Genomic DNA, 12,500 nt, shown 5'->3' with positions numbered 1-12,500 from the left:
ATGGGACTTTTCAAGATTACTTAGCAGGTTTGCTTGATTAAATACAAAGGCTATCTTTTATTAATTATACTACTTTAATATTACTTTTAATCACCACCATCATCCCCATCCCCATCCCATTCACCCCCCAACCCCCCACACCCTTGTCCCTCTCGACAAACTCAACAGCCGAGAGGTCACTTAAACCACATATCCAACTCTATCGTGCATGCAAGTTGCATTTAGTCTAACTGGGACAGAGAGCATTAAAACGGGCGTCCTCCATTACCTCGTGCAATGTGCGTGGAGGCTCCTTTGAGAAGAGGGAGATTGTTAATTCAACGTCTAAGCATCTCGGAGGCTTCGTCGTTACTGAACTTCATCTGGGGTGCTCGAGAGGCCTTGCACACGCACTGGTATATATATACGTGTGTGTTTGCATGTGTATCTAAGTATGAATGTATGTATATATATAGAGAGAGAGAGAGAGATAGAGAGATAGAGAGATAGAGAGATAGAGAGATAGATAGATAAGAATATAAGTAGAAGAGATAGAGAGATAGAGAATAGAGAGAATAGAGAGGATAGAGAGAGAGGCGTGGGCGGAGCGTGGAGAGCGCAGACAAGGGCTGTGTGGTGTAGAGAAGAGTGAGTGGAGAGTTGTAGTGATTTGTGAGTGAAAGTGTTAGTTTGTAATTTGGTGGGTTGGGAGGTGGAGGGGGTCTAGTGGGTGTTTTTTTGGTGTGGTGGTGTGTGTATTGTATGTGTCCGAATATTTTGTGTGAGGCTAATATTTGGGGTGGGGGGGGGTAGGTGTAGGGGACTGCAACGCGAGATCTGGTGGGTTCGGAATTGTAATCTCACAAATGTTTAAAATATAGGTATATTATTTTTAGTTTGAGGTAGTATAATGGGTGCGTGTGGTGCCCTCTTTTTGGTGTATCAAATGAAACTTATTGTGGCGTTGTATTTGCGGGAATGGGAGGGAGATCTTTTATAGTCATGATTGAGTATAGGGTGGGGGTTATTTTTAGAGATATTATTGTGGGGGAAGTTACTTAAGACAAGTGAGTCGGGAGAGGCTTGAGATACTGATAGTATGCTTGTTCATCTATTTGATAAAGCGATGTCTCCTGTTCGTTCTCGAACTTTGAACCACACACACAAACATAATTAAACATCTCATCTGTGGCGATTGAGTGGGGGAGTCGAGGATGTGGGAGACTATCACTTAAATATATTGATATTTAAAGGCAATTAGTACTGCTTGTGTTATTTGATGTTTTGATGTTTGTGGGGGAGGGGTTGATGTGGTTGTATGTGTTGTATTATAAGTTTATTGAGAATATGGGCGTGGTTGGTTAATCTTTAGGAGGGCGAGGGATTTGTTGTGACAGGAGTAGGCTGTAACAGGTTGAGGAATGAGTGAGTGACAAAAGAAAGAAAGGTGTTTTATTGTGTATAAGAATATGTGGTATGGAGCGTTTATTCGTTGCTGATGTTATACTTAAACTTTTGGAGGCGAAGGAGGGAGAGTTTGAGGGAAGGGAGAAGTTAGGTGGGAGAGTGCTTGAAGTGGCGGGGAGTTGCGTGTTGGGCGGTCGGAAAAGTCTCTGGCAACATACGGTTTTAATCTATGATTGATTTTGGAAGAGAGAGATATTTTAAGTTATTTTAAGTAGATTTTATATATAATGTTATGTTTATATTAGAGTGAGAAGGAAGAAAAGAGAGTGAGTAAGGAGGAGAAGGATTATAATCTGTTAAACATATAAGGAGGCGAGGGTGGTTCTTAGTCAACAGAAAATTAAAAAGTAATTATAAAGTTATTATTTTTTTTTTTATTTGATAGGTTGACTGGCGAATTACTATTTAGGAGGTGAGATTTCAGAGTATAAGAAGATTATAGATGTTGTATTGCTAAGTTGTTAGTGTCTCTGATAGAAAGGAGTATCATTGTTTTACCGTGATTATTTCTATGAAATTTTACACAGGGTTAGAAGCTTAGTTAGAGGCGATTTATAATAGGAAATGGAGGCGCGGAGTCTTAGAAATGGGGTGGAATCCTAGGTAATATTTGTGTTGGGGTGGGGGAGTGTGGTGAGGGGTTATCTTTTGTGATATTTTGTCATTTATGTGGTGTATATGTAGATAGGGGCTTGGTTGGGTGGGATGTAATATTGACACGAATAGTATAATTGTTTTCATTTTGGGTAGTTTAGGATTGGCGTGTCTTCGTCGGTTCTATCTTTAAATTATTTTACGATAATTTAGTTCCGTTGTGTCTGTGTAACATCTATTAGTTATAAAGATACTGTGTTGTGGGTGATATTTTTATATATGTTTTAGTAAGTGAGGTGTTTATATATATTTATTGTAGATGAGGTAGGTTATCACCTCACTTGCTATGTCAGTCTCTCTAACACATAAATGTGTGTGATTGACTTTGCGTCTGAGGAATTCCCTGAGCGCGAGTTTCGTTCAGCCTCTATCGGTACAGGTTACTTACTCTCTGTATGAGGACCTGCGAGAGGAGGCTTCGAGAAAATTGCCCAGCGGAGACGTATGGCGTCATTGCTAATGACAAAATCCACCGTTCTGGGGTGGTTGCTGAAGTTGTTTTATGGGGCAGCGATCTATTGAAACGGAACGAAAAAGAGTAATTCGAATGATGAAAATAGGAATTGCAACCTCGATCATGTATATCTTTATATCAACTGTTTGTTTGCCTCTCATTAGATCTATTAATTTCCCCTTCATCCATCTATCTACCATCCATCCATCATTTCGTCCCTCCGTCCATCCGTCCCTCAGTCCGTCCATTCATCCATCCATCCAATTATCCACCCACCCATCCATCCAATTATCCATCCATCCATCTTTCCATCCATCCATTCAATTATCCATCCATCCATCCATTCAATTATCCATCCATCCATCCATTCAATTATCCATCCATCCATCCATCCAATTATCCATCCAACTTTCCATCCATCCATTCAATTATCCATCCATCTTTCCATCCATCCATTCAATTATCCATCCATCTTTCCATCCATCCATCCATCCAATTATCCATCCATCTTTCCATCCATCCATCCATCCATTAACCCATCTCTCTATATCTATCTACGTTTATTTAATCTGGCGGACAACAAATCAATTAAAAGGTGTGTGTGTGTGGGGGGGGGGGCGTATATCAGAGAGGAGTAATTTATTTGATCATTTCTTTGGCTGATTCGTCGAGGCAAAAGTAAACGGGCAGAAATCGGAAAATCGTGCACCTGCAGAAAGTATATAAAATGTTCAGAAAACCAGATAAGAATAGCACTGAGATTATGGGTTGTCTTGTGTTTTATTCATTCGTATTGGATAAGGCAGAAAATTTAATGTATGATAACATGAGAAAGAATTACTGTTTTTAGTTAGTTAGTTTTTTTTCTATTTTGAATTCTCTTTAATTTTGACCCAAAACTCAACTCGGAACCTCACACTAAAAAGTTATAGACGAAGGCCATTTTAAAGCCCTCCCCCCCCCCACACACCCCAAGTCGTAGGTATCAGACCGACATATAGCAAACTAGACTACGGTCATGAGCCATAATCACAATCTCAATGTTTGATTCTTCTCCTCAATGAATAAAAAGCTCTTAGAATCTGCACGGTGGCCTTTGAATCTTCACTTGTGCAATCTAGCACAAATGAAAATGAGAATATGCTTTGACTATCAAAAAAAAAAAAAAAAAAAAATAGAAGAAAGAAAGAAAGAAAAGGTTGGACCATATCATAAGACTACCTTCGTAACCTTCCTTCGTAAATCTCGCAGAACTGAATCGAAATAACAACAGCTATGATAGCCAAGGATTTAACGATCCAATCCATTATGATATATATCGCGATTCTTGCAATAGATCGCGCCATTGAACTCATAACATCCGGCAGTGAGGGAGATCCAAGACATCCCTGCATTCAGATGAGCTCGGAAGAAGATACAGAAGGACAAGGAAGCTGCCCATCAACCCAGGGATGCCCCCCCATACCCCCACCCCCCATTGATAAACAAAGACATGAACCCCATTATCTGATCGTTTCTTCGCAACATGTGGGGAGACAAGTGGGAGACGCGGCACTGGTAACAAGCTGCGAGAGATGATGGATGGTGACCTTGGTGATTGGTTGACAGGTGTCACCTTGACTGACAAACGGAAGAGTGCTAACAAGGTTGAGACCCCGTGTCACGCTAAGCAATGCATTTACACGCACACAGACGCGCGCGCAAACACATACAAAAACGAACACACACACAACAACGAACACACACACAAAAACGAACACACACATACAAAAACAAACACACACATACAAAAACAAACACACACATACAAAAACAAACACACACATACAAAAACAAACACACAAAAACAAACACACACATACAAAAACAGACACATATACAAAAACACAGTTACAAAAACAAACACAGTTACAAAAACAAACGCACACAAAAGCACACTTACAAAAACAAACACTTACAAAAACAAACACTCACTTACACAAACAAACACACACAAACACACACACACACACACACACACACACACACGCCGGACGCCACTAGCAATTAGGGGAATCAATTCACACCGATTATCTGAGAGATCTACGGTTACGAATAATTAATTCTAATGGGATATTTTTACACAGTCATTCATTCCACTGGAATGTAGGCAGATGGAGATATGCTCTCCCTCTCTCTCTCTCTCTCTCTCCTCTCTCTCTCTCTCCTTCTCTCCTTCTCTCCTTCCCTCCTTCCCTCCTTCTCTCTCTCTCTCTCTCTCTCTCTCTCTCTCTCTCTCTCTCTCTCTCTCTCTCTCTCTCTCTCTCTCTCTCTCTCTCTCTCTCTCTCTCTCTCTCTCTCTCTCTCTCTCTCTCCTTCCCTCCTTCCATCCTTCCTTCCTTCTCTCCTTCCCCCCTTCTCCCTCTCCCTCTCCCTCTCCCTCTCCCTCTCCCTTTCTCTCTCTCCCTCCCTCCCTCTCCCTCTCTCTCTCACTCTCATTCACTCTCTCTCTCTCTCTCTCTCTCTCTCTCTCTCTCTCTCTCTCTCTCCTTCCTTCTCTCCTTCTCTCTCTCTCTCTCTCTCTCTCTCTCTCTCTCTCTCTCTCTCTCTCTCTCTCTCTCTCTCTCCTTCCTTCCTTCTCTCCTTCTCTCTCTCTCTCTCTCTCTCTCTCTCTCTCTCTCTCTCTCCTTCCTTCCTTCTCTCCTTCTCCCCTTCTCCCTCTCTCTCTCTCTCTCTCTCTCTCTCTCTCTCTCTCTCTCTCTCTCTCTCTCTCTCTCTCTCTCTCTCTCTCTCTCTCTCTCTCTCTCTCCTTCCTTCCTTCCTTCTCTCCTTCTCCCTCTCTCTCTCTCTCTCTCTTTTATATATTTTCTATATTTTCTCTCCTCTCTTCTCTCTCCCTCTATCACTCTCTACTCTTCTCCCTCCTCCCCCTCTCCCCCTCTCCCACTCTTCCTTCCCCTCCTTCCACTCCCCCCTCCTATTCCCCCACCCCTCCCCCACTCTCTCCCTCTCCCTTCCCTCCCTCCTCTCCCCCCTCCCCCATCTCGCACTCTCCCTTCCCCTCTCTCCTTTCCCTCCAATCTCTCCACTCCCCCCCTCCCTCTCCTAACCCCCTATCCTATCCCCCCTCCTGTCGCCACCCCCCCTCTCCTATCCCCCTCCTGCCCCCACCCCCCCTCTCCTACCCCCATCCTATCCCCCCACCCCCTCTTTCACCCCGTGTGAAAAAGCAAAAGTCGGAATCTCAATTTCCAGCTTTGCGTCAGCTGATTAATTGATTTGCGGGCCGCGTTCGTCTCTCTCTGATTACTTACGGACACTTTCCTTCTCCTGATTTATCGTTTGTTTATTGTTTTTTTATTACTTGTTTTTGTTTGTATCATCATCATCATCATCATCACAATCATTATCATCACATTCATTATCATCACAATCATTATCATCAAAATCATCATCATCATCACAATCATTATCCTCACAATCATTATCATCACATTCATTATCATCACAATCATTATCATCAAAATCATCATCATCATCACAATCATTATCAAACAGGAAACAAGATGCCACCAGAAAGAATATAACTGGTATTTTTTCGTCTGTTTTTCAGTTGACGAATCGACATCCAGTCTAATGTTATTTTTACAAAAATAAAAAAAAAAGTGGGAAGGAGGGAAAAAGTATCATTCAGTCGATATGAAATAAAAAAATGCATTTGTTATGATTGGAGTAACTTTTCCCCTCCATCCTCTTCCTCTTCTCCTCTCTCCTCCCCCTCTCCTCCCTTCTTCCTCTCTCTTTCCCTTCCTACACCCCCCTCCCACTTCTCCTTCCAATTTTTTTTACCCCCTCCCCCATCCTCTCTTCGCCCGTCCTCCCTCCCTTTCCTCCTTCTCCTCCTTTCCCTTTCCCTTTCCTCCTTCTCTCTTTCCTCTCTTTGCCCCTTCTCCCTTCTTCCTCCCCTTTCCTCCCATTCTCATTTCCCCCCTTCTTCCTTCCCTCATTCCCCATCCTTCTTCCTCCTTCCACCTTCGTCCCGCCTTCCTCCTTTCAACATCCCCCCTTTCCTCCTCCTCTAACTCCCCTCCCTCCCTCCCCGCCTTTCTTCCTTCCAACTCCTTCCCTGCTTTCCCTCCTTCCCCCCTCCCTTCTTCCTTCCCACTCTCCTTCCTCATTCCCTTCTTCCTTCCCACTCTCCTTCCTCCTTCCTCTTTCTCCCCATTCCCCTTCTTCCCATTTCCTTTCTTCCTTCCCACTCTCCTTCCTCCTCCTCCCCCCACCCCCTTCCCCCTTCCGTCTTGTTGATGCATTCTTGATTGGAAGAAGGGTTGTTAATCGATGGAGTAAGTAAGTGTTTGTGTGTGTGATGGAGGGTTGTTTTGTTTGCGTGTTCTTGTTTTGATTTTCTCTTTCACTTTCGCTTTCTCTTCTTTCTTTCTCTCGCTTTCTTTTTCTCTCTTTCTCTCTCTCTCTCTCTCTCTTCCTCTCTCTCTCTCTCTCTCTCTCTCTCTCTCTCTCTCTCTCTCTCTCTCTCTCTCTCTCTCTCTCTCTCTCTCTCTCTCTCTCTCTCTCTCTCTCTCTCTTTCTCTCTCTCTCTCTCTCTCTTTCTCTCTTTCTCTCGTGGGCATATTTTTTTATTTTTTTATTAATGTTAGCTGGTTATGTTACCTTCAGAGTCCAATCATACCTTTTCCTCAATTTCATCATAAGAATCATCAATCACCGCAAACCTTACATTAGTCATCAGTATCAGAAACATCACCATCACAATCATCACCATAAACGTTGTCACAACCATCATCAGTCACCATAAGCCTAACTTATAACCATTACAGTCACCATAATCCTAACTCATAATTATTACAGTCATCATCACAATGAGTAGCATTAACACAACCATCACCATAAAGATCACTATAGCTATCATCACCATAGGCGTTTACAAAACCATCATCACTTTCCACAACCATCAGTTTCCTGTGTCATCATCCTCATCACAACCGCTGCCTGCACCATCACGGTAACTGACATTATGTGATCAATCTCCCTCCTCGCCCTCGTTTTCCTTCTCTTCCTCCTTCTTTCTTCTTCTTCCCTCTTCCTCCTCATGGGTCCTCCTCCTTCTTCTCTTCTCACCCTCCTCTTCCTCTTCCTTTTCCTTTTCCTCCTCCCACTCCTTCTAACCATCGTATTCCTCCTCCTCCTCTTCCTTTTCTTTTTTCCTTTTCCTCCTACTACTCTTTCTCATCATCGTATTCCCCCTCCCCATCCTCCTCCTCTTCTTACTCCTACTCCTCCTCCTACTCCTCCTCCTCCTCCTCCTCCTCCTCCTCCTCCTCCTCCTTCTCCTCCTACGCCTCCTCCTCCTCCTCCTCCTGCGCTTCCTCCTCCTCCTCCTCCTGCGCTTCCTCCTCCTCCTCCCTCCCCCTCCTCCCTCCCCCTCCCCCTCCTCCCTCCTCCCCTCCTCCCCCTCCCCCTCCCCCTCCCCCCCTCCTCCTCCTCCTCCTCCTCCTCCCTCGTTCTTCTAACTCGTCCGAATCCCCGCAGATCTACAGCTCGGAGGCGCGAACGGAGCAGCTTCTTCGAGTGTCGGGCGACCTTACGGACGAGTGGTTCGTGACGTCACCCGAAGACACGTTGGTCGTCGACTTTATCAGCGACGATTACACGACTTATTACGGATTCCTTCTGGCGTACCGCTACGAGCCCCAAGGTAGGAGTTGGAGGAGGGGGGGAGGGAATCTCTCACTCTCTCTCTCTCTCTCTCGCTTTAAAAATACATACCAAAGACTCGCACACGCACACGCACACGCTCACGCACACGCACACGCACACGCTCACGATCATGCGCACGCACACGCACACGCACACACACACACACACACACACACACACACACACACACACACACACACACACACACACACACACACACACACACACACACACACCAACCCCAACCCCAACCCCTGCCCAACCCCCATCCCCTCTCACCCCCAACCCATATCCCCCTTCCCCCATCCCCCTCATCCCACCCACCCACCCACACCCACACACACACACACCTGGCAAAGAAAAGGGAGGGAAACAACGCACGTACAGAATGCGTGTGTCTCGGTAGAAAAAAGAGCAGCAGAATCTGGGATCCATTCAAGCTCTACGAGGGTCTGTGTATGTTCCTCCAGGTGGCATTGTCTTCGCCGGAGGACACTGGAATTGGCATGGAGAGGGAGAGAAAGAGTGAGAGAGAGTGAGAGAGAGGGTGAGCGAGAGAGTGAGAGAAAGAGTGAGAGAGAGGGTGAGCGAGAGAGTGAGAGAAAGAGTGAGAGAAAGAGTGAGAGAGAGAGTGAGAGAGAGAGAGAGTAAGAGAGTGAGAGAGAGAATGATAGAATGAGAGGGAGGGTGATGGAGTGAGAGGGAGAGTGATAGGGTGAACTGCATGAGTGACATTGGACAAAAAAAGGAAGGAAGAAAAAGAGAAAAGAATAAGAGAGAATAGAAGAAAGAAAAAGGCGAAAAAATATCTAGTTCGTATATATGTGTGTGTGTGTGTTTACATATATGTGTATATATGTATATGTATGTATACATATGTATATATGTATACACGCATATACATATACAAATATATATATATATATATATATATATATATATATATATATATATATGTATATGTATATGTATATGTATATGTATATGTATATGTATATATATATATATATATATATATATATATATATATATATTTGTGTATATAGATGTGTTTATACATGTGTATATAAATATCCTGGTCCTGGCGCCATTCCTCTGGTAATAAGTAATTTACCCTAATATGCCTTTAGCAAAATGCATTGCTCAAAGCGCTGTCATAACCATGGCACGATGAACTATGGGATGCAAATCTTTTGCAATCTACATCCTTACAGTCAAGTTGTACGTCCTAATCAATAACTCCTTCACAGCACAGGACTACCTGCTTTAGAATCAACACTTTGGTGTCGGGTTCTATGAACAGCTTCCGAATGGTAGTGATAGCAAAAGCTGCTAACAAGAGCAGAGCGCGTATAACTAGCGAACTGAATATAACTTCAAGGAAAGAGACTTGTTAAAGCCTTTATTTAGCGTTAGCCTTTGTCCTGGCCAAGGAGGCGCGAAAGCGAAAGGAGGAGCCGAGTTCGAAAGGAGTGATCGGCTTCGAGGTCTGGTTGTGGCGGAGGGTCGAGGAAAGAAGCTGAATTGGTAACGATGCTGTTCGTTAAGAGGAGAGTGCAGAAGGGAAGGTCGTTGATTGGGACCATTGGCACAAGGGACCGGTTATATCATGCAACTTGAGAACTTGATAAAGAGGCACCATTAGAGGGAGGATGGAAGGCAGAAGAAAAGAAGAAGAAAAATGCCGAGGTCAAGATGGGAGGACTTGACCGCCGTTGGAAGTAAAGCTGCACGAGACTCCTCAGACAGCTGATTATTGTTCTCCAGTACTGTCTTTGACAACCTGATGACCTAACACAGTGATTTCAGCTTCACCGTGTATCACTTTCTTGGTTGCCTTCTGAAGCAGAGACTCTGTGTGTGTGTGTGTGTGTGTGTGTGTGTGTGTGTGTGTGTGTGTGTGTGTGTGTGTGTGTGTGTGTACAAGCTTTTTTTATCAGTATCTCTTCATACTGCTATGCGTATAGAATATATATATATATATAGAAGTATTTTCAGTGCTTTTAATATTCGTTAATATCTAATATTCTTAAGATTTTAACAAGAATAATACGTCACTAATGACCAAGATGTTGACTCGGCAAGTAATTCTTAACGATCAATCAATCTCCATACTGCATAGTAATGATCCCATTTTCGAAAAGAAAAGAAATGAAAAGAAAAGAAAAAAGAAAAAACTCCTCCTACACGGCCATGCCTCTTCATAGGAACGACCTCCGCACCCATTAGTGGCAATTCTCAATCCATCTTTCGTTGCAAAAGAGACACTTGACTCTAAATAGGCATGTCCTTTCATTCCATGGGATCGACCACCTATTCAAAAGAAACGATATGTTTTCCCCCCCATTAGTGTATATTCTAAGTCATGCTCTAAACTGTCCTAAGGGCTGCGTGAGTGTACAACCGTGCACACCAATAAGAAAGATATAATGATATTCTGTCAGAAGTGAAATGTGTGTTAGAGTCTCAGGTACCAAGAATAGTACTCGCTAAGTATTTTTCTTAAATATATCTACGTTCATTGGAGGATATTTATCATGTACCCAGCAGTGTTTGAGAGAGTGAGAGGGAGAAGGAGAGAGAGAGGGAGAGATGCAGATGCAGAGAGAGAAAAAAAAAAAGCAGAGACAAACAGACAAAGAGAGAAGCAGAGACTGATAAACTGACAAAGAGAAAGAGAGAGAAGCAGAGATAAAGAGATAGAGAGAGAAGCAGAGACAAAGAGAGAGAGAAGCAGAGACAAAGAGAGAGAGAAGCAGAGACAAAGAGAGAGAGGGAGAGAAGCAGAGACAACGAGAGAGAAAAGCAGGGACAAAGAGAGAGAAAAGCAGAGACAAAGAGAGAGAGAAGAAGAGACAAAGAGAGAGAGAGAGAGAAGCAGAGACAACGAGAGAGAAAAGCAGAGACAAAGAGAGAGAAAAGCAGAGACAAAGAGAGAGAGAGAGAAGCAGAGACAAAGAGAGAGAGAGAGAGAAGCAGAGACAAAGAGAGAGAGAGAGAGAAGCAGAGACAAAGAGAGAGAGAGAGAAGCAGAGACAAAGAGAGAGAGAGAGAAGCAGAGACAAAGAGAGAGAGAGAGAAGCAGAGACAAAGAGAGAGAGAGAGAGAGAGAAGCAGAGACAAAGAGAGAGAGAGAGAGAGAGAGAGAGAGAGAGAGAAGCAGAGACAAAGAGAGAGAGAGAAGCAGAGACAAAGAGAGAGAGAGAAGCAGAGACAAAGAGAGAGAGAGAGAAGCAGAGACAAAGAGAGAGAGAGAGAAGCAGAGACAAAGAGAGAGAGAGAGAAGCAGAGACAAAGAGAGAGAGAGAGAGAGAGAGAGAGAGAGAGAGAGAGAGAGAGAGAGAGAGAGAGAGAGAGAGAGAGAGAGAGAGAGAGAGAGAGAGAGAGAGAGAGATGCAGAGACAAAGAGAGAGAGAAGCAGAGACAAAGGGAGATAGAGAAGTAGAGGCAAAGAGAGAGAGAGAGAGAAAAGCAGAGACAGAGAGAGAGAGAGTCAAAGAAAGAGACAGAGACAAAGAGAGAGGCAGAAACAAAGAGAGATAGAGAGAGAGAGAGAGAGAGAGAGAGAGAGAGAGAGAGAGAGAGAGAGAGAGAGAGAGAGAGAGAGAGAGAGAAAAAAGAGAAGAGAGAGAGAAGAAAAGAGAAAGAGAGAGAGAGAGAGAGAGAGAGAGAGAGAGAGAGAGAGAGAGAGAGAGAGAGAGAGAGAGAGAGAGAGAGAGAGAGAGAGAGAGAGAGAGAGAGAGAGAGAATGAAAGAGAGAGAATGAAAGAGAGAGAATGAAAGAGAGAGAATGAAAGAGAGAGAATGAAAGAGAGAGAATGAGAGTAAAGGAGTGAGATATAGGGAGAAGGAGAGAGAGAGAGAGAGAGAGAGAGAGAGAGAGAGAGAGAGAGAGAGAGAGAGAGAGAGAGAGAGAGAGAGAGAGAGAGAGAGAGAGAGAGAGAGAGAGAGAGACAGACAGAGACAAAACGAGAGACGGAAAGGCAGAAACAGAGACAAACAAAGCTTATAGTGACAAATCTAGAAAGAAAGAAAAAAACAACAACGCATGAATAAGAATGAGATAGCCAGTAATAAACACAACTCTCCGTTATACCGCGATGAAAACAAAAGCCAGGAGTCTATTTTCGTGTAATTCTCACGGTGATAACACTGAATTAATCATCAACACTTCACACTCGATCGATTTGTTTGTGTCTGAAATTCCCACCTGATGCAGTAGATAGATAGATAGATAAGGGTATGCATT

General features: G+C 43.7%; 1 protein-coding gene across 6 annotated transcripts in view; it reads left to right on the top strand.

Annotated features, from left to right (window-relative positions):
• Positions 1 to 12,500, top strand: part of LOC122247129 (procollagen C-endopeptidase enhancer 1-like) — a 64,725-nt gene that overhangs the window by 47,760 nt on the left and 4,465 nt on the right. For all 6 annotated transcript variants that reach the window (XM_086545064.1, XM_086545069.1, XM_086545065.1 and 3 more), the window contains exon 4: positions 8,084 to 8,249. In XM_086545064.1, coding sequence (XP_086401190.1) covers positions 8,084 to 8,249 — 166 coding nt within the window. The remainder of the gene's footprint in view (positions 1 to 8,083; positions 8,250 to 12,500) is intronic.

This window comes from Penaeus japonicus, unplaced genomic scaffold (genome assembly GCF_977035675.1).
Source record: "Penaeus japonicus unplaced genomic scaffold, GWHDUDI00000001_assembly GWHDUDI00000016, whole genome shotgun sequence".
In the NCBI taxonomy this organism is placed as follows: Eukaryota; Metazoa; Arthropoda; class Malacostraca; order Decapoda; family Penaeidae; genus Penaeus; species Penaeus japonicus.
Note: the sequence above shows the minus strand (reverse complement) of the source record. Positions and strands in the feature narration are given on the sequence as shown.